This window comes from Centruroides vittatus, unplaced genomic scaffold (genome assembly GCF_030686945.1).
Source record: "Centruroides vittatus isolate TY-2023 unplaced genomic scaffold, ASM3068694v2 contig_950, whole genome shotgun sequence".
Taxonomy (NCBI): Eukaryota; Metazoa; Arthropoda; class Arachnida; order Scorpiones; family Buthidae; genus Centruroides; species Centruroides vittatus.
This window is the reverse complement of record NW_027122629.1, coordinates 593262-621205: the sequence shown is the minus strand read 5'-3', so window position 1 is coordinate 621205 and position 27944 is coordinate 593262. Positions and strand designations below refer to the sequence as shown.

Here is a 27944-nt window from a genome sequence, read left to right as displayed (position 1 = left end):
TATTTAGATCACACGTTCTTTAATAGACTTATATTCCGAATTCAAATAATTTAAATTTTCGGGTGTACTATAGATTACTCCCTATGGAATTTCAGGACTTTGATTATATATTTGAACTCGGGACCGAGACGAGTTCAACGGTACCCTAATTTTGGACCGGAGACGAAAAATAAAAAAGTTATCACACTTTTTAAGTTACCATACTTTTTTAATGCTCTCATGCAGACGGCACCGTAGTTGCTAGTATTGCCATCTTGCGGTAAAGTCTGCAAACCGTGACGTCGGACTACGGTCATCTCCCGGAGCGTTAAACACGCGATACGAGAGCGGAGAGAGCGACGCGACTTCCGATCATCGCGCGATCGCCATTTCGGTTAATGTTACTTATGGCAGCGAACATGGCGGCCCGACTGACCTCTCGTATGGGCGCCACCACACGCCGCCATGTGCTAAACTAGTGATCGATTCACGGTAGTTCTTGAACAAAGTAAAAAAAAAAGGGGGAAACGTCTACTAAAGGCAATTTTAACGACAAGCGACGGGACTCCCGATCGCGATAGCGAGGCCGACTTAGCGGAGAGCGACGCGACTCCCTATCATCGCGCGATCGCCGGAAAAAAGTATGATAACTTTTTTATTTTTCGTCTCCGGTCCAAAAGTAGAGTATCGTTGAACTCGTCTCGGTCCCCTGAGTTCAGATATATACCCAAACACACGAAATTCCATAGGGAGTAATCTATAGTATACCCGAAAAAGTTAATAAAATTAGCACTGTTGGTGGCAGTGGTGTTTCCTATTCGGCCAGAATTTTTACGCATGTGTGTTCTGGCATAAAAGCGTAAAACAGAAACTGAACTGAAAGCTGATTTCTGATTCAGTTTTCTGCCACACAATTTTACGCATGTGTGTTCCTGGCCTAATTTCTAATATTTTTCACAGAGAAAGTTATACAACTCGTTGCTGTTTATTTTGAAAATTACAATTTATTACGGATTTGTAGCAGTTTTTAGATACTGGTATAGAAAGAGCGCCAAAATTCGGTTTTTCAACGCAAAACAAACCGATGTTTCGTTGATCTAAACCAGTAATTCTCAAACTTTTTCGATCCACCGCCCCCCTTTGTCTATAAAGTTATACCCAACGCCCCCTAACCCATTTTCTCTTGTGTGAGAAAGGATTGGAAACATTCTTAGGAAAACTTTTCTGTGAATCTCACACTTTGTGCCCTTACCGTATATTGTTCTCAACATCTGGAAACCATTAAACGCAATGTTTTCTCTTATCCGTTTAACAGAGAAAAGGGAACGGCTGTCAGTGACCCCAACTTTTGCCTTTTGGTCACCGTTCAGTACCCTGCCTCCAGCACCCCCTAGATTTACTCACCGCCCACAAGGGGGCGTTATCGCCCACTTTGAGAAACGCTGATCTAAACAGTCTCTGTTGAAAGAAGAGCCTGTGTACTTAAAACTTCGGGACCCTAACTGAAGGAGTGAAACTATTTAAAATAAATAATAATATATTGAATAAATTTTTTATAATTAAACTATAATTAAAAGTATTTAAAAATAAATATGTTAAATAAATTAATTTTTTAAAATAAATGCCAAATTTCTAAGTTATCCACTAGGGTGCGTTGTTTGTTTTGATTTGAATTTTCTGGATCAACGTGACTGCAGAAGCATGGTTTTAACGACAAAATTAGTTCTTAAAAAGTTATTCAATAGGCAAATATTTTGTTGTTTACAATGCAAAATTCGAAGAAATCACATTATTCAGAACACTTTATCTCATATAAATGAGAATGCAGAAGCAATAATTTATATTCATGTAAGAAATATTGCCAAGTAACCACGTAAAGTAAACGAATGTAACGATAAGATTTCATCAGAACTTTTATTGTTTTATTATATTATACTTTCCCGGCTTAAGAAGGAAAGTATTACAAATTGAGATCCTTTTTTTTTGCATTTCTTGACGTTTTAAAGTTCCCTGATTTCAAAAACAAAATTTTGTACGTGTGTTTGCCTGTATTTTACTTTGTCTTAGGACTCAATGGACCAAAATCTTGAAATCTGACAGCAGTACATTTGGGGTATTGATGCTATTATAATTTGGAGATTACAAGTCAAGGGTCAGACTTAATGCAAATTTTACTTATTACTGGCATATACAGTTTTCAAAAATAGCACCCCTACACTAAAACAATGTTTTTGCTTCTTTTTTCCCCACCTGACTTTTAGAAATTATAATTGAAACAACGTACCCAGAATCGATAACCGGTGTGCACAGAAACCAAAAATTAACACAGATGTTTTCAAATTCCACCAGAGTTTTCCTTTGGGCATTATAACAATCACCCGACGAAACGTCTTAAAAGCTTTTTGGAATATACAAATTCGAACGAACAGTGGAATTGCCAAAACAAAAATTTTTAAAAACCCGTGTTGCACCTATGCATTTAGTTGCTTGACGAATGGTTAAACCGCTTCGAGCAAAGCTTGTTGGCCATTGACAAAACCGTCTCCTCTTTGTAATTTATGCACATTGGTGTAAAATTAGATTTGTATATTCCAAAAAGCTTTTAAGACGTTACGTTGGGTGACTGTTATAATGCCTGAAGAACAATTCCTGGTGAAGTTTGAAAACGTCTGTGTTAATTTTTGGTTTCTGTGCATGCCGGTTATTGGTTCTGGGTACATTGTTAACTATATTCCGGTGTGCTGTGGTGTTGTATATTGAAAATTGTCGTCTTTCCTTCCCGGTTCTCTTATATTTCTGTTTGAGTGCCCGGAAAGTCATGCAAGAGCCCTTGCCAGCTTTTTTTAAATTAAGTCAGTGTACATTAATATATTTTTTATTTTTCCAATTATTGCTGTTGAGATTTGTTTTCCCATTAAGACTGAAACAGTGTTTGACATAAATACTTTATTGTTATAATTATTGTTTAAGTCAAACAATTATTTTAGTTTATTTTTCTTGGAATGTTATAAAGTTAGACATAATGTTCAAATAAAATATATTACTATAATTGAGCATAATGTTTGATCTATTATAAGCATAAATTCAACATCTCTGATTGGGTATACGTAAGCAAGTACCACACAAAACTAATATCCATCAAGAAACTACAAAACATTTGCTTTTGCAGAATGTTGTTGTTTCTTGCTGGATATTGATTTAATGTATAGTGCCTATTATAAACATATTTCTCTATATTTAATTCTTGCTACAGGGAATTATTGATCCCATTGTTAATAGCATGGAACATTACTTGTTGATTCTGCATTGCTGTTCAGAACAACCACACTCCTCATTTTTTATATTTAATTTTGATATGTGTATATGATTTTATTTTTATAGCTAATACAAAATGTAAATGCCTTTTATCAAAATACTCTTGCAAATTTAAGTAATATATGGTGTGCTAAAGAAAACTGCCAAATTTCATTTGAATTGGATGCATATTTTTTTAGTCACAACAATTTTTACACTTGTTTAATTTATGGAAACCAATGTAGTTATGTTGTTGCAAAATTAAAAAAATAATTTTGATATTTAAAATTTTTGTTTCAAAAACAGTCTTAACAAACCATCAACTAAAATACTTTAATTTTAATTTTTGCTAACCGAAAGGCTCTTTCAAAGCTACATTAAACTGACTGAGCAATAGCCTTGAAAGCATTTTAAAGTGAAGATTTCATTAAGTTGAAGATTTGTTTGATATTATTTATATGATGAGAATGTAAAACCTGTTTGTGTTGGCATGAGATTTATTTTTGCAACTTAATCAGTTATTTCTAATACTTAATCAATGAAAGCAAATTTAAAATATAATTTTGCTATCATACTCTATTTACTCAAAGTACTATTCATAACTATTAGTATTTTCGGTTAATGTCACCCTTAGTGCCAAGATGGCGGCTCGTCTCTGATTCCAGCAAGGAAACAGTGGGATGCACGTTCTAACCTAACCTAACCTATTCTAATTACCATAATTATTAGCAACCAAATTATTAGAATAGGTTAGGTTAAAACGTGCGTTCCACTGTTTCCTTGCTGGAATCAGACATGAGCCGCCATCTTGGCACCAATGGTTGCATTAACCGTATTTTCAATTGTATCTTGTTACAATCATATAATGCTGTAAATTTCAAATGCAATTTAATTAAACAAAAATTACATAATCTCTTGATAAGTTGTATTAAATAATTTAAATTTTATATTATCAAATATTTAAAAAAATGTCAATTTAGTTACAGAAAAAATAGTAAACATAAAATAAATTTTTTCTAGTGGCCTTATTGTATGAAAAGATGTACTTATTGTAATTTTAATAAATATATAAAGTAAGTAGATTTAAGTTTCTTTTATTCTGTTCTTTGTTATTTTGCCTTTGTGTTTTAATTTATATAAATATTTTCAGTAATAATGTGAATCATGCAAGAATGTTATCATGTTTAAGGAAAGAAATTAAATATTTATTGCAGTTAAGTGGTATTAAAATTATCAAGAGTATTTATTTTGGAGGAGGTAATAAATATTTAATTTTTTCTTATAATTTTAAATATATTGAAAATAACTTGTCTTCTTCTATTGCTTTATTTTCCAGTTAGAGAAGTTTTTAATTATATGGTGTTTAATATACAGTAGACCCCCTATAACACGGTAGATATGTTCCGTGTTGTACGAGTCACTTAGATTTTATAAATACGTTGGCCGTTCGTAGCCTGGCACTTGTGCATTTTAGGGGGTAGGCTGTTTGATAGGTTTTCTTCCATAAAATTAATCGATTCTAGACTTGTTTGACTCAAACGTTTTCAAAACACGTATAATTTTTTGGGAATAATCCATGTAAACTATGCTATAAACAAAAAATTGTAGGAATACTTACTGAGTGTGCACCGTTCGAAGACGCCATTGCTTAAGCTTGTTTTTGTCGCCGAGCAACTCTTTGAACCGCAGACGCCCCGATAAGTTATTCTTTCTACAAAAAATTTGCCAAACTTTGGAGACATCATTAATAGAAATATAATTTATATTGCCGTTGAATAATAAATGATATTTAGTAGGTCCGCTGCTCGTTTAAACTCGACCGTTTGTGCTATGTCTGCTATTGGTCCAGATTCGACAAATCCTGTCGAGACACGAGTCGGCCACGATAATCTTTCTCATTCTTTTACCGTGTTATATGAGCCTCTTTTAGCGTGTTATATGAATACAGTCGCAATTTTTCCACCGTGTTATGTGAATCTGTCTTATATGAACCCGTGTTATAGGGGAGTCTACTGTATATGTATCTATGTATATTACTATACTATGCAGGTTGTCTATAAAGTCCGTGTGCACTTTTAAATAGTTTTGGAACTATTCTTGGTAGGATTAATCTGAAAAAACATTTATAAGCCTGATGTGTCTAGTTTTTTTTCTCATTATTTCAAAAATTATTATTTTTCTTACCCATTATTTATTTTATTCATTTTTGAAACTTTAAAATGACTCTTCTTTTCAGAATTGTTATTGGCCCATAGCTTCTCTAACAGAGAAAGTAAATTGCATTCTTTGGTTGGCTAAGCTGAAATGTCACTTATGTCCAAAGACGGATCTATTGATGAATAACAATTCTGGAAAAAATAATAATAATAGGTAAGAAGAATAATAACCAATTTTTTAAACAATGAGAAAAAACTAGTCACATCAGTCTTATGTTTTTTACAGATTAATTCTACCATGTATAATTCCAAAACTATTAAAAAAGTGACACAGACTTTATAACTCCCTGCATATATATATATTGCTATATATTACTCTACTCTATATTTAAATATGTGGTATTTTTCTATAGGTACTCCTAGTCTAGCTAAACCTTCGACAATAAATTCATGTATAGAATGCATCAGTGATAATTCAAAATTACATGATAATGCAGAAATAACATTAGAATGTAATCCAACTAATGCAGAATCAAATTTACTCAGGTTTGTCTATATTTTATATAAACATTAGTGATGAACAATTTTTTTTACCTGGATACCCAAGATAATCAGAGAAAGCATACCTTTGGATATTTCATACAAAGATCAACTGTTGACATTAGAAATGTTGAAACTAATTAACCATCATGGTATATAAAAATTAGTGAAATTTGCATCCATTTGTGATGTGATTTACATGGGAGTTACATTCAGGAGAACATGCATAAACAATAATTTGCACAACATAGAAATACATAATTAAAAAATTGAATAATTAAATAATTTCTGGATTAAAATCATCTGTTTCTTTACAATGTTATTCGTAAATGCTTAAATAATCATTATTTTAATAAAATATGTTATAATTTTAACCAGAAACACAAAAAAAAATGAAGTTTAAGCCGATCGTTTACTTGTCATTCTAGACGTAGCAAACGCCATTATTGACTGTATAGAATTGCCAGATGGCAGTGCTCATCCATCCGCTGTTCACGTTTTGGGCTGAATACGTGCTCCTCAATCTCTCTACTTTCTGGAGTTAGGAATTGCAAATTACCAAGCCATTAAAGATTGTATCTTCTGACAAGATCAAGATCATTGTTTTTCATCATCTTGAAAAAACCTATTGTTTTCAAAATTTATAACAAAAACTTATATGCACTTTATTAAAAATGTCTTGAAGAAATTCTATTGAAAGTTACTTGTATAGTAAAAATGTAAATAATACAGTGCCATATTCCAATGAATGGTTTTTTGTTTCAGAAAGGCCATGCTAGGCTATTATCTTCAGATTTCCCTAGTAAATATAGAAATTTGAAATTTTGATATCATTAATAGATCTAAAGACTGCATTTTAGTATGGTGTTTTGATAATTTATCCTCTGAACCCTAATGGTCAAAATGATTGTAACTTTAAAATTTTGAATGGTAACTCATATCTTTTAGCACATAACACGAAGAATAATAAAAAAGATGCAAGGCTAATCCTTTTTAGCCCAGTCATATTTTAAAATTGATTTTACTTTCTTAATTACAACATTTTCTTGTTTCGTATAATTATAAAATTGGGCGCAAGTCATTTTAAAATTGCTTCAATTGTCTCCACTGACAACCTGTTTCTTTTGTCCGACCATTGAGTTAGCATTAGGGAAAATATTCTCTCCACATTTGCATTGTGGGCCGGAATGGCAAATATGTATTTGCATAGCTTTATTAGACATGACTTCTGATCAATATGCTTTGTATCTGCAAAAAACTTCAGCCATTTCTCTTCCATACTCAATTTCATAGTTGCTTTGCAGTTTTGGTTGGTATTATTTTTCTCTAAATAATCTTTTAGATATACAAACTGCTTGAATAGAATCTAGGTGTTGCCAATATCAATGTCTCTTACTTGTAACTATGCAATAGTATGTTCTATTTCTTCCCATTCGGGAACTTGGTTGAGAGCCATCCAGTGAATTTTTGGAATGATTGTGACCATTTTTCAATATATTCCACAGCAGTATTAAAGAAATCGATAGCCTTTTTTTCAAAAGTTTCCACTTTGGAGATGCTTTCAGAATCAAGCTTTAAGCAATTCAAGATTTGTTTTGTTGCCATTTCAATAAAATTGGATTTTTTTTTCTTTCAATATATTTTGTTTTGTCTCTTTACTTCCAGGACTGTGATGTTTGATTTTTCTATTTTTTTTTAATTTCAGTTTCAAATGTATTAAGCTGTGAATGTAAGAAACAAAAATAAGTTTCACTCATTGGACCATCAAAAAAATTGTTAATGGCTTTTGGTGGTCTCTCTTCACTAGTGAAAAAAATTTTATAATGGCTGCCACAGTTTCAATATTCTTTCAACTGCGGGTAAAAGTGATAACCACCCGGTCCCAACGTAGGATAATAAGTTTTTGTGGGCAACACCGACATATTCACAAAACTCTTTGAATTTTTCAGTCCTCACAGTGTGAAATTCTAAAGTACTTGAATATCTTTATGACTATTGATTCGACATCGACAGTCAAAACATCAGCGGCTATTGATAGTGTTGTGCCAAACGTGTGCTGGACGTCCTATGCTTTCAATATCTCTTTCCAATTCAGAGTTCAGTATAAAAAACACATTATTTCTTCCAGCTCTGTTTAGGCCTCGGAAGTTAGTGTTTGTATTATCTCTGCAAAAAGCAATAAGCTTATCCATGAGAATATTTAGATTTTCAAGAGATATTTTGCAGTACTTGGCGATTGTTTCAGAACATTCATTACATAAAGAAACCAATCTTATTAATTTGGATTGCTGTCTGTCTTTTTCATTGAAGAATTGGATTACTAAGGGAAACATCTTTTCAGCGTTATGGTTATTGGCATCTGTAGCTATTCCAAAAAACGACACCTCATTGAAATCTTTAACGCATTGTTGCACACTAAGGGGCAAGTATATTTTTCACGATCGTTGTGGCAGTTGTTTGCGTAGTGGCTACTTTTGAGTCGGCATACATCGATGCATTCAATTTAGCAGTACAATCTAACGAGTTAAATGATTGGTGGTGACGTACTACTCAGCAGCCGCAATTAAAATTTCTTCTTCCAAATCTTTCTTTATCGTAAAACTAGAAATATCCTTAGAAGTTGAAGCAGTCCTAATATTTGATTTTTGAAAGTTTGTAGCAATATATTGTTGAATGTTAGATTTTCCACCATGGTTAATGGCAATATGAAAATTACAAATAGAGCACAGTGCTTCAAATTCAGTTTGCCTTTCTTTATAAATGACTATCTTTAAAGTGACACTTCCTCTTTGGTATCTTTTATTACAGGTATAAAAATGGTTTTACCTAAAAAAGACTATGTGCAGGAGCGAGAAATTACCATATTTACCCACATGTAAGACGATCTTGCATATAGGACAAAGTGTGACTTTAAAGATCAAAAAAAGAAAAATTAGATTTATTAAAACAATTCTAATGTTGTTTCGTTTAGTCACAAAAAAAAAATATCAAATGCATGTAAATGCACACATTGTTCAGCGAAAGTTACTGGCATTTTAAACTTTAAGGAAAAATCGTGTAAAATCGACAACAGAATTTGTTCATGTAAAGCTGGACAATAAGGAACCATTTTTGTCAATTCGTAACAGTCGAATCCACTCTCTGTCAATTACACTTATGAGTTTCTCTGAATTCTGATTTCCAAATAATCGTCTATTTTCACATGGAAATGGGTTAAAACTTATATCGGGCTCCCATGTGATGGAATTTGAATTTGGAATCCAATTCAAAAGCTTTGCTTTTCCTATTGCTATTCACCTTTACTCCTGACAATACACACAAGAATGATTCAAACGACCCAGATAAAATACTTTTGGTTTTAAACACAAGAGGTTCACAAAAACTATTAAAAAAAATGCAAAGAATCTTTCGCTCATGTGTTATAGGACAACCTAAGTTTTTGAAGCAGTGAAAAATGAACGAATAAAAACCTCATCATATATGCGAGTAAATACGGTATTTATTTTATTACACACTCGTGAAACAAATTAGCTGACAGTTGAGACTGATCGAGAGATCTGGGACACCGCCGTGTGCCAGCCACCTCACAGAGTTTAGGAAGAAAATGGGACAAATAGTAATACAGGACAGAGTTGTGAAATACGGTGACAGTCCCATATTTATAGATCTGTATGGCTATCCTACACATAGTTTTAAATCATTTTTAATGATGAATCTAATAGTGCAATCATATTTGAAATTGAACAAAGCATTTAGAAATTATACCCAAAAGAAGCTTGCACTGAAAATATGTTTACCATAAATTTTTCTAATGCGATTCACGTTGTTTGTTGATAATTCATATTCAAATATAGCCAAATAATGAATTATAAAACCCTGAAACAATATTTATATTTAATCCTATATAAACAATTTTAATGTAATAGATCTTATTTATAAGTGCCAACTTTGATCCTTGATACAGTATGTAGAAGAATAGTGGAAGCAGATTCAACAATAAGACTCAACATGTGAATAAAGTGCACATTACATAGACTGCAAGGATGAAGTAATGTCGTGACGACAATAAATCGAGAAAACAAGCATCGTCGCAGAAAAAAGCTTTGAGCTTTTAGGCCGCGACTCCACTAGCCGTAAAAGGGCCGTAAAACCCCTCACCGTAAAAGCTTTTAATCACGTGACCATGATATTTTACGCCTGAGCAGGTCGTAAAACCAACGTAAAAGTGAGTTGAACACTGCTCAACTCGCTTTTACGTTGGTTTTACGACCTGCTCAGGCGTTAAAAGCGTTTACGGTGAGGGGTTTTACGGCCCTTTTACGGCTAGTGGAGTCGCGGCCTTACTTTGTGCCGTAAAGTCGTTGCACCTACAATAATTTGGCTGATAATTAGAGCTAGCACCTTTAAGGTGCAAAGTAAACCTTGAAGCCTTTTTCTGCGATGATGCTTGTTTTCCGCAATTTATTATCACTGTGGCATTGCTTCATTCAAAACTTCATGTTTTAATGTGTACTTTATTCACATGTTGAGTCTTCCAGTATTCTTATGGCACAACTTAAAATTTTCCTTTATTTAGATTATATATATATATATTAAATTAATTTTTAGTGTAGTAATTATACTTTATTTCATTATATTTCATAATAAAATTATTTGAATACGTGCAGGGATTTTAAACTTGCGGGAGTAAATCGATTGTCAATAGGTATTCAGGTATGTTTCAAAAGTAAATTTTAAATTTATTTGCATTAAAATATATATTTAATGAAATTTCTATTTAGGCATTGGACAATCGTGATTTAAAAGTAATGGGTCGAAACCATAATTTGCAAGAAGCTTTAAAATGTCTCGATATTTCCAAAAAAATTTTCCCGGGATCTACTTCTTTAGACATGATATTTGGACGTCCAGGACAAAGTAGACGGTCTTGGATTGAAGAACTCTCTCGGGTAATTTGCTGATTAATCAAAGTAATTTTTGATTTATACATTAAAGTGTTACAACGTTCAAGAAAATTTAAGCTACGGTTATTAACTAGTCATAAAATTATTATGTCGTGTGTGTATTTCGTAATTTTTGGCATATTCACAATTATTATAGAAATGTTATTCGGTTGTGTAACATAGATCATTTTATAGCAATGGAAAGAACAAGTTTATAGCTTACCAGAATGACAATTATTGCGTTATATGTCTTACAAATAATTTCACAAGATGATGATGTAGAACTGTGAAATGTGACAGTTGCTTGAAGTCTTCACAATTACTTTTGAAAGAGTATAGCCTCCTATTGAATATTTGATACAAATTAGTTCTGTTTATTCATTAGACTAATGGACTTAGGTTAATGTGGTTTACCATAAACATTGGAAGCAGTGTTTTTGTGAAGACATGCAAAGGAGCTGAAAATATCCTATGCATCAGCTGCAAGATATTTGAAAGTTCAGCGCTTTTGTTAAAATGTAGGTGAAATGTTATGATGATGAAAAAATTACAATATTTTCTTTACTTGTTTAACACATAAATAAGAACCAGTTTCTCGTAGAAAGTTGTCTTGGATTGCATTCCCCTTGGCAAATTTCTCAAATGTCACATTAGCTTTAGGTGTGATAGGTTAAGGCAAAGTTAAATCTAAATCTTCATCTTTGAAAGTAAGTTTCATCAGCTTTGACTTTTGACATAATAGCGAGGTTGAGGCCGAAGTTTTAAACGCGAAAACGTGTATGTTCGACGTTCGGCACCACATTTCCGCAAGCCCAGAAGCTTGACAATGGCGTTTGGAATGTCGAGCACGATTCCACTGACCTTCCAAACGCCATTGTCAAACTTCTGGGCTTACGGGAATGTGGTGCCGAATGTCCAACGTACACGTTTTCGTGTTTAAAACTTTGGCCTCGACCTCGCTAATGTTTTGGACAAACTTGGAAATGACAAGGTTTATTGTATGGGGTTATAAAGTCTGCACATTTTGAAATTTGTAAGCAAGTAGACGAAGGTGGTTATTTCTAGTATACATAACTGCAAAGAAATATGTTTTTTATTACATATGATATAAGTGACTTGATTTTAATTTTGAATTATTCATTTCAGACTTTAAAACTTTGTGATGATCACCTTTCTATATATCAGTTGACTGTAGAAAGAGGGACAAGTTTATTTAAGCAGGTGAAAAATAAAGAACTAGTAAGTAAAACTGTCTTAATAGTAGTTAAAATAGAAATATTCATTTATTTAAAATAATTTTATTATCTTCCTCACAATCAAATTAATTATTCATTAATCTATACAGTGGCTATTATTACATTAGCAATTGCTTATGTTTTATGCACAATATTGAAAACTTTATAGTTTTAAGAATTAAGAATATTATATTATGATATTTTGACGATTGCCACTTCAGATTATGCCCGATGACGACGAAATGGCCGATATGTACGAAGACACCGTAAAAGTTAATATTACTTAAATTAGGATACAAAATGCTTTTGTTTTTTCTTTAATTTATAATTTAAATTTTAGATTCTAACAGAAGCAAACTTCAGTCATTATGAAGTATCCAATTATGCAAGAAATGTAAGAATATCGCAATATAATAATTACTTACTTCAATTCTAAATTAAATATAAACAAATCTTAAGGGTGCCGAAAGTGTACATAACTCTTCTTACTGGAACGGAACGGAATACATTGGAATTGGTCCAGGTATTATTCATTCAGACTTTTTTTTTCAATTTGTATTCCATAAATCGGAAATTGAAACGTGATTCAGGTGCACACGGCCGTTTTATATGCAGAGGAGTTGGAAATAAAATGAGAGAAGCAAGAATTCAAACTTTAGAACCTGACGTTTGGATGTATGAAGTAGAAAAATACGGTCACGGGACCAGAAAAGTTGTATTTCAGTCGTCTAAAGAAATGTAATTGTTTTTTTTCTTCCCCAGGATCAATCTTTACATTGATATTTACAACTTAAGATTTTCATTTATAAATTTTTCGTATAATTCATTTCTAGCTTAGAAGAGCTGCTTATGATGGGTCTACGAACAAAAATGGGTATAGATAACAAAGTAAGTTTCAGAAATCAATTATTTTTATTGAAAACTCTGAGAATAATTATATAATTATCAGTTAAAAAAACACAGAATAAACTAAAATTTGTCTTTACGTCCAATCACCAGGAAGAAACAGTCTTCCTTTACAGAGACAATCTTTATATAATTATTTTAATAAATTATTTTAAAATCACTAATAACAAGGAGCAGAGCTTTTGGCATATAAATAGAAATAATTAAAACTAAAATAACAAGGTTTCTCATATAGTAAAGCATCAATTATCTGAAATAATCAAGGTGGGATAATTTTGGATAACCGATCACTCTTGGTAGGAAAAGAATAAAAAGATTAATATTTTAATTGTGCTGCAATTTTCAAAAATTGCACACCTACAAATTTCCACTGGCATTCGTCTGTCCGTCCTTCCTTCCGTCCTTCGTCTCGAGAACGGAGTTAGATAGACGAAAGTCAAAATTAGATATGGAAAGCTTAGCGATGGGAGGCTCTGACTAACTATATACAAACTTTCGGCCTGGGCTAGAAGTTTGTATATAGTTAGTTATAGAGGGTTTGTTCAAAAATTATCACCTGAATGATGTTAGCTAGATGACAGGCATGATTGTATTGTTAACAGGAAAAGTATGGTGTACAGGGGCAAGACACTACTAAAATTGAGAGAATTGTGACAATGTCAATTGATTTTCAAATAATCAATGCTCTACTGTATATTGTCATTAATATATTGTTCTGTTCATATGAGACCTTGATACAAATTTCAATTTTTTTCATCACTAATCATCGACAAAGCTTTTAAAATGAAAAAAATTATTTAAGTCCTACATAATTGAAAAATATCAGTTTCATTATTTAAAATTAATCATAAAATTTTTAATAGATTATCTGTTAAAGCTAGGAATGTTGAATTACAATATAACAGATTAATCATTTGCATGTAATTACAAAGTAATTACAAAGGTGAAATCCAGACAGACTGAGAACAATCATTTTAGCAATGTAGTTTACAATGATAAAAAGGATAAGGGCGATGAATATAAAGTTCTGTACTTGGATAATAATGATAATATGAAACTTCTATTTTTATAATATTGCAGGTTTAAATAATAAATATTGCTTTCCTAACTTCTGGAATCTGATAATCGGAGTGGATGTGTTCTGTCCGGTAGAAACGTGGCATACATCTCTCGCAATTGATTCGATGTTTTCTAATGATTATAAAAGTTATCATCGGGTAGCATATGGTTGTGAAGGTCCCGGAAGACCCAGTGGCGGATTAATTGTCGGTCTTAGAGTAGATGCAGTCTCTAAAGTTAAACTGATATTTCAGCCACAATTTGTGCTGATTTTACGGCTTGATACCGAAGATTTAACCAATATCCAGCCTGTAGTGTCATATATTCCACCTAACAATAATTATGATGATGATTTTTAAGAATATTTTGTTGCTTATAGAAAAACTACTTGCTTCGTGGAACTAATCTGATTTTACGTGCAGATTTTAACGCCAGAATGGGACACCCTGATTATTTGTCATTTTTTACTGGCAATCGACAAATCACCTTGAGAGTTTCAAAGGCTTCCACAGTTAGAGAAGTTTCCCTCTATTATTATCATTTTTGTGAAAAATAACAGTCTTGTGTGTTTAAATGGTCTACTTCCAGATAAAGAAAGTGACTTTACTTACCATGCAACTAAGGGAGGCAGTGTCACAAGAAATATATTCTCATATTGTAAATGATCTGTGTTTTATCAAGAGATAAGCTCTGATCACTCACCTGTTTTTCTTTCAATGATCTCTTTGATAACATCAGGAGTAACAGGGCTTAAAGTGACTCTCTTTTTTAGCTTTTTTTCATAGCTCCTCTCTTTTTTAGCTTTTTCTGAGAAAAACTCACTTTTTTAGCTTTTTTCACTTCCCATGTGAATTTTTTTTTTTTGTAAATGCGCTCAGGAGCGAAATTGTGACCGGCACGTCCCCATATGCCTTATGGACCGTGCGCAACATGATAAGGCACTGTCGTATACACATGTAGTGTACTACATTTATATAGATTAACAAAACGAGGAGCTTCCCAAAGCTTGATACTCTGCACATGCTGTAGGAATTTGCTCGTGGGTTCTCCTGCTTGTATCCTTGTGAAATACCGATCTCCGCGGCGCTTCGATATAATCACGCTGCATTAAGACATAAGTACACTTCTAGTTCGGCGTTAAGAGTGATTTTTATACAGCATTATTTTTAGCATTTGTATTTATTTAAGCACAGTGGACAAAAGAAAGAAATAGATTTTATTTAATACTAACAGTAGAAACTCATGTTTTAGCAACGGAAAATCGTATAGAACCCAATACTTTCTGAAGTAAGTTGCTAAGCAAACTTCTTTCCAACTGCCTGCTATTCTTTAGCTTAAACGATGACATTACTCGTTTTTGACTAACATAGAAAAACCGAAAATGATGATTGTTGAGCGATAATAAATTTGATAATAAATAAATTTGATAAAATAATAAATTCTATTCGATTTGTTTAGCCTGAGGATGGCCTATAGAATAGGCCGAAAACGTTTGTTTAAAATTAAACTTTCTCAGCGAAGATAAGGTGTTAGATTTTGTTTAGATAATAAATTTGATTTCTACTGTTATTATTAAATAAAACATTGTAGGACACTCGTTTCAAAGCTTGTATCTTTCTAGCACTCTGTAAAATTAAAGATCGAGCGAATCTCGTGCCAGGAAATACAAGATTTTAAACTAATATCCTAAATATTAATAACTTCTGTAGAGACAATCTTTAGACAAAGACAAAAGTTTGGTTTTAAGTGGGTGCTTATATATTTGGCATGCACCATGGTTTTCTGCATTCTAACGGTGTCCTTCGTTTTCCATTTCGACAGAAACTATAAAACTCATCACGCGCGTGCGCCTTCGAACAGCTGCGGTCAATCCGGCACCAAATTAAAAAATTAATTTGTAAATATTTAGCATCAAAAAATTGCTATTTTCACTTTAATGTAGCTTTTCGATATGCTTCTAGTCTAATTCGGTCAAAAAATTAATTTAATTATAATTTATTAAAGATTTTAATATTTTAATATTAGAAAGTAATTAGCATAAATTACATGGTGTCATGTCTCATCTTCGCTCCCGTTCAAGTTTATTGTCTTATACACATGCCGATGTTTGTTTTTACTTCTGCTTGGGTTTTATTTCAACCTCGACCGTTTGGTTACGCAAAGTGGGGAGACGGGCGTCACGTGACTGCGTATCTGACTTTTTACAAGTTTCCTTACCTCGAAAGAAATTTATATTTTTTCTCGATTTTAATTATTATTAATTAACATTTTTGATGGATTCTTATATCTTTGTATTATCTAAAGTTGCAGATATAGATGCGTAAAACTTTATTTAAAAAATTGTTTTTCTTATATTTTAAAATTCAAAAATAAATTAAATATTGGAAATGATAAACTATAAGTACAGTGTGTTTTACGTTATCATTGCGAACAGATACGGCCAATTATTTTATAAACGTATTTATTATTTTAATTTTTATAAATTATTTAATTTGATGCAACGTGATCAATTAATTACTGTGGTGCGTTAACATGGGCATAGCCAGGAAGGGGCATGGGTGGGCACGCCCCCCCAGTTAACCTGGTGCTCTCCCCAGAAAATTACAGCCTCTACTAGGCCTCCATAACAAACTCTGCGTACACCAATGCATGTTAATTAATATGGAGGCGAGACGCGATTCAATTACTTTTTCATTTCAGATGTTGATTACAGTGTTATTTTAATGTAATTTTATACATAATGTATGTTTATTATAATTAATAAATCTATGTAGGAATAATATCTGTGTCTAATAAAACAAAGCGATAATAAAAAGCATGCGTTCCATCTCAGTCTTTTGTAAGCGAAATTTTATGATTTTAATTTTTTAAAAATGAGATTTTCATTTATAATTTTTGTAATTTGATTTATAAGAGCAAAAAACTAAACTTATCAAATATCAACTCTCTGTAAATAATTTCATCATTTACTTATTAAAGTCAGATTTGTTAAATTTCATGGGATTGTATTATTTTTCAACTTCAGGGTAGTAGAAAGCTTTGTATATTTTCTCCCGTGAAAGTAATAGACTCTGCCGGTTCCCCACTGTGAAGGACAACAAACTGCTAAATGTTTAATTACATTGTTTTTATAAACTCTCTTCTCTGTCAGTTGTGGGTGGAATGACTAACAAATTGTTTATTGTATTCAGGGGAATAGATTTGGAGACTAGTATTACCAGTAATGAATTCTGTAATTTTATTTTTAATCATTTAAAAAATATTGATAAAATTGCCAAATAAATGATTGGGTCACAATTACTAGTGGTATTGCTATATAACAGACGTGGGCAAATGCGACTCCGAGAGCCGCACGCGGCTCTTTTTGAGTTTTATGTGGCTTTTGCCGAAAGTGTTAATTTCTGCTTTTTATTATTATTTTTACAGTTTTATTTCCACAATTTTGTGAAAATATGTTTATTAAAAAAATTCAATACTTGTTTATATTATATAATAAATCGAGGTACAGAACTGCAGTACAGAATAAAAAAGTACAGAACTGTGGCTCCCATGCATTTTGCAAAACCTACATTTTGGCTCCCACTGAACTTTTGCTTGTCCACCCCTACTATATAATGAACATGCAACCCACTGATTCTGCCAGAAGTTGTTTTTTTTTCTTCTTTAATTACATTTTTTTATGAAGAAATCAAAAAATGTACCTTGAAATAAATGGCATTTGAAATTTGGCATGTTATATGGAAACACATTCTGGTAGTTAGGTTACTGTTCCATTTGCTTTGCTGTGTAACGGTGGGAATTCTGTACGGGGCACATGAAAACTTAATGCGGGCCTGTTCTGGCTTAATGCAGTCTTACTGGTCACTTTTCTGGAGTATAAACTCAGCCTAACTATTTTCATATTTAATCTTATCAGTCCACTTAATAATCAATCTAATATCATATGCAATGTTATTGATACAAAATATGTGCGCGTTTGTGTGTTTTTTTAATAACGCCTGTTTTCGTTCATTTTAACACTATTAGCTTTTTTAGCTTTTTTTCAGTGTGAACTCTCTTTTCTCACTTTTTTTTATTGCCATGACTGCTTTAAGCCCTGGAGTAATAGACGATATGCTGGTAAACACACAATATAGAAGAATGAATTTAAATCTTCATTTGCTGTTAAATTGGATAAAGTTTTGTTAGATGAACATGGAGGAAAACCTCACATCCAATGATCTGGTGGAATATATAGCTAAGGTGGCAATCTCTTATATTTAATTTATGACGTTAAATCTGTAACGCCTAAAAGGCACACAACAAATACATGATACGATAACGAGTATTGTAACTCCACGAGAAAAATCTATGGACGTTGTTTAAGAAAGTGAAAAAATTAAATACGGATAAATGTTGTGTTTCGTATAAAAATTCTTTAAAAGAATATAAATTATGTCAAAAGAGTCTTATTTTTGGAACTTAAACAGCAGATTGTCACATGCAATAACTCTAAAATATTTTGGCAAATAATTAATAGTTTTAAATGTAAAAGTTCATTGGTAATTCAAGAATTCCTTTGGAAAGATGGTTCAATTATTATGCTACTGAATTCTCTAAAAAACATTCTTTACTTATTAACTATGAAGGCCCACCAGTGGCCAAGCAGTTCCGTTCCCCGAACACCAGGAGTTGGGTCGTGGGTTCGTGACTCGCCAGGACGGGCTAGCTACGAGGAGTTTTCCGGGTTTTCTCCACATTCGTAACGGCCGAATAGGGGCTACCCTTAAAAAGACATCCCAGAAGGCATCCCCCAAGGCAGATCGCCATAATTTAATAAAACAAATAATAATGATGAACAATTCTTAATGGATGTCTATAAAGTGTTTCCAATAGAAATGGAATGTTTTACAGATTTTATACTAAAGGAGCTAAAAGGAGCTATTACTATTTTTGAGGTTGCAGGACATATTAATGATGATGTGTAAAATATGTATAAAAATATTATGTAGAAATGTTCACAAATAGAAAAAGTTTATTAAAGTTTGTTGGAAACTGCTTACAACAAAAATGCCTTTGAATTGAGTTGAAAATTTAAAGAAAAAAATGAACTTAAATCAAACTTTTAAGTTAGAAGATAATATAAAAATTTATAACATGTTTTATTTAATAACAAAAATTATTATTTTGTATTAAGTTTTTAAAAAGCAAAGATGGTCGATACTCCAATCACTCAATTTGATTCTTATTTTACTAAAAAGTCCTGCTACAGAGAATGCCCTTTTCGATTCAATTGATGTGGACGAAATTGTCTTTAATGCATTTAAGAAAAGACAGATGTTATGCGTTTTTTTTTCACCTGTAGCCCGGAAGATTTCTAGTTTGTTTTCGAGATGCATTACAGTACTTCTTTTTCAGTCTAGTATTCTTGATTTGTCTACCTCGGCTGCTTTAATAGCGGCATCGAGCTTACGGCCCGATAATTTGGCAGTTCGTTTGTCTTTAATAATCGGGTTTACGAAGAAAAACTTCATACTTGCAGACTTCGTACTCGTTTGTATCTTTGCCCAATTTACACAATCTGGCATAATGCAGTTATTGAAGCTACTGGGCATGGTTAAAAATTAAGACAGCGTGAGCACAATTATTCCAGATATTACAGCTTCTGACAAGTAAAGAATTTTCAGTCCTGTCACAAATAGGCTATGTATTGATTATTGACAATCTGTGACATACCATAATAAGCAAAAATTTAAAAAATTAATAAGCCGGCTTAAAATTAATAAATACAAATGTATTCCGACACTTTATGAGTTAATTATACTTCCTATTTGCAAAATTTCCTCAACTTTAACACAAAATAAGAAAAAAAGTGAATTTTTAAGAAATTTGCGGGATTTCTCGGGTTAAAAACAGCCGAGATACTGTTGGAGAAACCCTAATTTTAGCCAAAATGACCGATTCGTTTGGCATTGAAGTTTCGCGGAAGTGAGATTCTGAGTCTGCTGCTTTTTAATTTATACATTAATGGTTTGATAGTGCAACTTGCTAAATTGACTTACTTGGAATTTCTCTCTGATCGAGTTGAGTTACATGCACTAATGTAATGCGACGGCACTAATTCTCTAGAATTGTGATTTTTCTTGTGTGTACATAAAATCACAATTCTAGAGGAATTCTGTTGTGACTATGGATTAACTACAAATGTTTCAAAAACAAGTGATGATAATCTACCACCCTTCTTGATTATCACTCACAGGGAAATGGTCTTTTTAATGATCAGCTTATACAAGTCATTTCAAATTATATATACTTGGAATTATTATTTTCATCTTCTAGACTGTTTTTACATGCTAAAAATTATAGTATCCAAGAGGCTAAAATGGCACCGGGTTCTATATGGCCTATTCTTTTAAAGGGTAAAATTAATTCTGCTCGTATTTATATAAAATTATTCCGCTCAATGATTTCATCTGTACTACTTAAGTAATTGCTCATACAGGAGCAGCATAATCATGATAAAATGGGAATTGTTCTTGCCTTATATCTTCGAAGAATTTTTTACGGTATTTCTAGAATATCAGTATTAATAATTGGACTGTTAAAGTAATGTATAACAAACTGTGTAAATTATGTTTAATGATGCATAATTATACATATAACTGGACATTGGCTTGAAAAATCTGTTAAATCAACCCGATTTCTCATTTCTATGATTGCTCTGAGATCCTCATTTGATTGAAAGTTATCAAACGTTAATTATAAAAGTGTATTGCAAACAGAGAATACAAGAAGATTGGTCTTTATTGGAAAAGAACAAGCACTTTGAATTATATTGTATTTTAAAAGCAACTTATGTGTGTGAGGATTATTTTTCTATTCATTGATAAATGAAAATATGGAATAAATAAAAAGTAATTATCCATAATCAGCAATTAATTCTCCTCAAAATGAACTTTTCTTCTGTTTTCAATGGCTGCTATCGGGTTTCTAAGCATGTTTGTAAAGAACGCAGAAGAACAAACCTTCCAAAAATTTAAACTGCACATCCCAAAGCTACGTGCATGCTCAATGTACCGCTTTAAAAAGCAGTCTTCAAACTGGCTTCTTATTTTAAAAAATTCGATGTATATATAAATTATAAAGACAAACTCGACGATCTATTTTATGTCAAAATACGCCCTCCACGCATCCTCCAACGAGTCCATTTCTTTAAAATTGATGGCTGTTCCCCTCCCGAATGCTTTAAATATCTCCAGCTGTTTGAGATATTTTAGGCTGGCCTGGTCCTTGCACCGTTGCAGTAATTGTGCCTTATGAAAGTCCACCCTGACGTCGTCATCAATAGCAAAAGCAGCCAATGCCATAGTGGAAAGATCTTTTTGAATGGTGTATTTATGCTCCTTGTTTTAAAGCAATTGTGCGGTCACCCCAATATATTCACCGGGACGATTCATCTTACGATCGCAAATAGGGATGGAATATATCCCTGGGATATTATTTCAATCCAATCAGTCTTTATCATTTCTTAAACAAGAGAAAACCGTCAGAGATCTGTAAGCAGTCCCGTTACTCGTAAAGCAGGCTATTTGTTTGTAGCTGTTGGTAAGGATCTTGTTGTAAGCAATAGGTAAAAAGGACTCTCCTCCCGGAAGTGCCATTTCTGCCGGTTGTTCCTGGCGTGCGACCAGATCATTAATTAGTGTGCAGGGTAACCATGCTCTCTAGCTACACTTGAAATATATTCCAGCTCCATTCTCCTATCGTCTGCCATCGAACGATGGATGTAAGCCCTTCTTACAAGGGACTTAAAAGCAGAGATCTTGTAACCAAAAGGATCGTGCAATTTTGCCTGGACAAAAAGTGGAGCATAAGAGGTCTTATGGAATACCTTAGTTCTTAACCGGCCACATTGTAATGTGATGTCTATATCTAGTATCAAAAATGTTTGATTACACAGTCCAACTAGAACGCTTTCGGTTAACTGATGTTTTGGTCAATCGGTGTTCGGATAATCGATGCTCTACTGTAATTGGAAAAAATATTTGGAATTTTTAAAATCAAAAATACAACTGATATTAGTTTAAAATCGCTAAAAGTGTAAAGAACTGCTTCCATTTTTTTTTTGGTTCAGACTAAAAGGAAAACATTTGTTACAATGGTTTTTTGTGCACTAGTCTGAACAAATGCTACTTTGAGTGTGAAAGAGATTAAAAATTTTTAATCAGAATTAAAAATATATACATGCTTTGTATGTGCTTTTAACATAACCAAAATTTTGAAAATTATGAATTTTGACACATTATATACTGTATTATTATTAAAAAACTTTCTAATTGATGTTAATTATATAGGAATAAATTTTCTTGATATCCTTAGCATACTAGCCATATTTTTCAGGTTAGTATGCTAAGGATACTGTGTAACAACAAATGAGCTTAGCAAACTTGATTGTATTGAATGTATTGATATCCACAAACAAAAGAAACAAAATGTTATCTCATTTAATTATAACTCAAGTTTTTAAATGGATTTGAAAATATTTAACACATTAAATGCCATACTAGTGGGCCAAATGAACGTGGCCATGGTCCTTGTTTTTTGAACAAAATAGCACAAATATGATTTTAAATAGCTTTGTTAAAAAATTGATATAAAAATTTTTTAACAAAGCTATTTAAAATCATATTTGTGCTATTTTGTTCAAAAAACAAGGACCATGGCCACGTTCATTTGGCCCACTAGTATGGCATTTAATGTGTTATGATATTTTGTATGCTTATCAGCTTTTGAATTCAATTTCTATCACATTTAAGGTTGCATAAATGGACCAAAACAAATCCAAGAGAAAATAGAATAATCAAAATAAAATACCTACTGTTTTTTTACCGAATATTTGCGTGTTTACACTTTACGATATTGTACTTACTCACAATTCATTGTGCAAGAAAAATGTTAAATAAGCAAAGTTTATCTTTTCTTTCATATTTTATGGGGAGAAAAATTAAATTCCTACCAGTATTCTATCATTAAAAAAATTTACTGAACAACGTGCAATTTCTATTCACACTAATCGGTTAATGTTACCTTAGGTAGCCAAGGCGGCGGCTCGTTTCTAATTCCAGCAAGGAAACAGTGGGACGCACGTTCTAACCAAACCTAACCTATTCTATTACCATAATTATTAGCAACCAAATTATTAGAATAGGTTAGGTTAGAACGTGTGTCCCACTGTTTCCTTGCTAGAATTAGACGAGCAGCCATCTTGGCTACCTAAGATAACATTAACCCACTAATCATATAAACAATGGAAATAGTTAAAGTGTAGTCTATGTTTTGCTCCAAGTAACATAGATTTCAATATGTAGTGTGTTTCATTGCACTTGCATGTATTAAATGCTAGTTAGAAAAAATGTAGTTTTGTTCATATTAAATTTATTTCCCATTAAAATTAGTGATGCCACGAATATTCAGCTACTTTTTTTAATATTCGGAATTCGGCCGAATACCGAATACCAAATCATGGGAAAAAACACACATATTACTCAAAAATGTATTTATTTTAATCACAGATTTAAGTATTAAATGTAATAATTTATCAGTGGTGAGTTGTGATGAATGAAAACAATTTTTTCAGCATTTGTTGATAGCAAACGATTGCGCTTTTCCTTATAAACTATACCTGTTTCTGAAAATAGCTTCTCACTATATACACAACTGCCGGGAGACGATAGATAAATCTTAGCAAATTCTGTCAGGCTTTGATACTGTTTTGCATTTGCTGACCACCACTTGTAAAGGTCTGTCGTCCAATCTAGGTGAACAGTTTTCATATAAAAATCAATCTCATTTGCAATAGCACTTTTCTTCTCCACATCCTCGTCATTTTGCATATTTTCTGTAGCAATTTCCTCAAAACAGTTCCATAAACTGTCGTGTCTTTCAATGGTTTTATCATTTTCATTGATATTTCTTTTCTTACGAAGTGGAGAAGAATCATCATCAGAATTAGTAGACTCATCACATCTAATTTTCAGAGCTTCTAAAAGAACTTTTTGTTTTGCTCTTTGCGTTTGAACTAATCCCAGGAAACTGGTTTTGAAACGTGAGTCAAGAAAAGTGGCAACCAGATATTTGTCATTCTCGTCAAAAATTAAACTGTGTTTCAAGCTCAAATTGTGTTACTGATAGTCCTTATGACTATTAGTAACACAATTTGATGTAACAATGAACATAATCCGTGTCGTGACACGATCTACTAGCAAAACAAATGCGCCCGCGGCATTGCTACCGCACCCACCGCAATGAGACAGTTCGTAGCCCGTCACCCGCGAAATGTACACATATTTTGCCGGACATTCGGGGCTTCGGCCGAGAGTGTAGCTGAATATTTGGTATTTGGCAAAATCACTATTCGTGGCATCACTAATTAAAATCTTTTTGGTAAGATTGTCTCATCTCTAAAGTCCACTGCTGTCAACAGCTGCACACCTTAGAGGTATGAAGGAGTACATGTCAAAAGTTGCAATTTGGCAGAGTATTTGGTGCCCAAATCATGCACACACAAAATAAACCATATTTGTAGGTCAAAATCCGGGTCAAAATAAAATACAAAATGCTGGGATGTTTCTACAAACAGGTGTGAGTGAGAGATTTGCGCATGTGTTGATTGCGCTCTCCGAGACATAGTCTTGTCCCAAGAGTGGCTTTGCCATTTTATTTGTTAAGATATTTTCTTTGATTAATAAGGATAAATATAATTTAATATCAAACATTTTTAGCATACTACCCATAGACTCTTAGAAAGGAACTATCAAACTTGACATTAGCATTTGTCAAGGCAATGATGATTAACGTGTGTTGGTTTTGAAGTTTCTACGAGTATAATAGGTTCTTCACAGTGAGCACATGTCATCACTATTTAATTAAGTGACGAGTTTGGAGCAGAGTAATATTAATTCTTAATAAATAATGATAATATGTCTTATTGTTTAATCTTAAAAAATGAAACTGCCACCCAACACACAAATTGACTCCATTGCCTGAAAAATGTTTAACAGAGATGACACCAAAACAGCTTTGACTAAGTCTGGAACTCCACTTACCCTCTCAAAATTTTATCTTCTGACTTCATTGTTAAGTCTGAACGGGTCCCTTGTCAGTAAAATTGAATAATAGTTTTTTTTACCACTCACATCTTATTGATGTAACAATTTTCAGTTATGGTGCAAGTATTCAAGTGGCATCAGTTTATCAGATACGTTCAAGACATCAGAAATTCTGAGAGAGTATGTCTATGGAGGTTTTTTGATCTTTGACAAAATGTAAGTAGTTTTTAGAGAGAAAAAATTATTGAACTGAACATAAAAAAAAAAATTCACACTATTTTAATAGATTAATTACTGGATTTAATAAATACAAAAAAATGTATTTGTACATAAATATTATGATTAAAACTTTGTTTAAATAGGAGACTAGCACCTACAGAAGATGGAATGAGAATTGCAGATACAATCACAAAGGATCTTTTACCATACATTAAAGCATGAAACTGTCAATTATGCATTTTCTCTCAATTAAAAGCTATCAAACTCAAAGCATATTTTGTTTATTTTATTTAAACCTCTACAATCACAGTTACACTGGTGACATCACTTCATAACAATGATAGTAGAAATATCCTATCATGTCAATATAATGTACAAATACCAGGATTCGGACATTGAGAAATTTCAAATGGTGACAAAAGTTTCTGTTAATAAACTATAATAAAATGAGTTTACAGATTGCAGATAAGAGATGCATAAACCTGCAGCACTGACTGCAAAATTATTCCAAAAAGGTTAGGTATTTTCTTCTTTTTTTTTTATTTTTGAGAAATTATTTAATTCAGTTTTCAATTATAAACAACTTGCAAATTTCTATAGATTTCTATCAAAATTAGGCACATTTCTTTGTCTTCACAAAAAGTTGACTTTGGAATATTTACCTCACTTATTACAAGCAAATGCTGGTAAATTGAAGCTGTGAGAAGCACAAATGATTTTTTTTTAATGTTGGAAAATGTTTCTTTTTGGTCTTATAGAAATAATTTTGTTAAGCAAAAAGTGCATCCTTTCATGTTTGATCTGTCAGAGAAGGAAAAAGAAATTAATTATACTTTTGGTTTTACAAATCATGAAATATACAAGATAAATTCCCTGTCTTGAAGTGCAGATTCTTCATTAAAAAAAAATTAATCATCTGTTTTGGGGATAGAGAAGCACCTATAGCAATTTCAGACAGAAACTTTTATGATTTTCTTTGTTAATTAAACATCAATGTTATTTAAAAAATTTCAAATATTCCCACAATCTTCAACTGTTTTTTTTTTTTACACTGAACAACATACCATTACTGAAATTGTGCAAAATGTTATCTTGATGAATAAATACATGGCAACTTAGTTTGCTTCTATAACATACTAAGTATTTTACAAAGAATTGATCACTTTGGAATTCTATGCTCTAATTTTCACTGCAAGTTTACTGCTATGGACTAATTTTTATTTGGCTGGTATTTTCATTGCTGCCTGACTTTAAGTTGCTATTATTTTATATTTACTAAATACCAACTCATACATTTGTATAATTAATTAGAAGTTATTGTTCTAACTGGGAAGTTTTCTTCTGCAGTAAGTTTCATTATACAGGAACTTAAATTAGTACACTTGCATTCAAAAACAAAAACAGACCTTGACCAAGCACACTGTACAGGAAGACAGCTATAAAAAATGTATAGATGGCTTGACTACAGCCTGAGTTCAGTTTGTGCATTGAATATACAAAGTTTTATAATAGAAGGTGTTCCTGATATTTGTAAAAACTAGGCTGTTCATTATGGATGAATGTAACATTGCATTGTTGACACATGACAAGGCAATGAATCTAAAAAGAAAAAGGAACAATGAAAATCAAACATTTTCTACAATTTCTAAAAGCTGATTTACCAGCTTGCACAATGCATGAGGGAAAATATTTTAATTGTCTTTTAGGTTAATCTGCAGAAATAAATTGCCATTATATCTCCCATCCTCAAATGAGTATCGTTTGACTCACTTGTTCATATTTGTGCACCATAAAATTCAACTGTCATGGCTGGGGAAAATTGGGCTGTCATATTTGAACAGTTTTGCCCATGATATACTTTTAAAAGAACTAATCCAGAACTAGCACGCATACATTGACTGGACTTGAAACCAAATGTCGTCAATTTTATTCATTTTCAGTCGTCTATTAATGCATCCCATTAGAAGCTAGTTAGACTAGCATTGTCTATCCTTATCTGCAAGCTTATAAACACCAACATTTACATTATTACTCTTTACGGTTTACCCTTTCTTGTTTCATTTCAGTATGTCTCCAAATAGGTTGCTCAGAATGGTTAATAACTTCACAGCACATCAGTAAAAACCCCTGTCATCTTTGGGCCGGTCCTTCGTGTGCTGATATGGCTGCTCGGGGTGTAGACCTTGTTCTTGAACGAATGGTAACTCCTAGTGGCATTGAGGACGGTAAAGGAGCAACTGAATGAGAAGCACCTACTACCATGGCGGCTGAAGCTGCAGTTGGAGGTGCATTCAATACTGGTGTCATATTGGTTGGTGGAGCAAGATGATGTGGCAGAGACCTACCTGTTGCAGGACTAGCTGAATCTGGAGCACCTCGCAAACGACTACTGCTTGCAGTTGTTGGTGCCTGAAGAGCACCGCGTGTAGCTGTACTGCCATGCAAATGATGTCGTTCTCTTCGGTCTCTCTCATCTTGCTGTTCTTGCTGGCTTCGATTACCACCCTGAAAATTAAAAGCTGTATC

General features: G+C 32.5%; 2 protein-coding genes across 3 annotated transcripts in view; one reads left to right on the top strand and one right to left on the bottom strand.

Annotated features, from left to right (window-relative positions):
* The first annotated feature begins 1655 nt into the window (after positions 1–1655).
* On the top strand, positions 1656–26308 carry LOC136985076 (radical S-adenosyl methionine domain-containing protein 1, mitochondrial-like). Its single transcript, XM_067282280.1, has 14 exons — positions 1656–1827; positions 4294–4346; positions 4424–4530; positions 5843–5975; positions 10637–10682; positions 10751–10918; positions 12059–12151; positions 12369–12419; positions 12488–12541; positions 12607–12670; positions 12738–12885; positions 12981–13035; positions 25312–25415; positions 25562–26308. The coding sequence occupies exons 1-14, from the start codon at positions 1681–1683 to the stop codon at positions 25638–25640; spliced, it is 1302 nt and encodes a 433-aa protein (XP_067138381.1). The 5' UTR covers positions 1656–1680; the 3' UTR covers positions 25641–26308.
* LOC136985077 (casein kinase I-like) overlaps positions 25684–27944 on the bottom strand; it is a 40618-nt gene continuing 38357 nt past the window's right edge. The window contains exons 8-9 of one of the 2 annotated variants that reach the window (XM_067282282.1): positions 27764–27923; positions 25684–27691 (exon numbers count right to left, since the gene is read on the bottom strand). In XM_067282282.1, the coding sequence (XP_067138383.1) occupies positions 27549–27691; positions 27764–27923 (303 nt within the window). In that variant the 3' untranslated portion in view covers positions 25684–27548. Of the gene's footprint in view, positions 27924–27944 lie in introns of both variants that reach the window. The other variant, XM_067282281.1, reaches the window with a different exon arrangement.

Excerpts from the sequence above, each read along its gene's own strand:
- LOC136985076 (XM_067282280.1), top strand. The coding sequence starts at position 1,681 with ATGGTTTTAACGACAAAATTAGTTCTTAAAAAGTTATTCAATAGGCAA. Across the intron at positions 1,828-4,293 it reads AAGCAATAATTTATATTCAT|TGGCCTTATTGTATGAAAAG; the intron begins GTAAGAAATATT and ends AATTTTTTCTAG. Across the intron at positions 10,919-12,058 it reads GGATTGAAGAACTCTCTCGG|ACTTTAAAACTTTGTGATGA; the intron begins GTAATTTGCTGA and ends TATTCATTTCAG.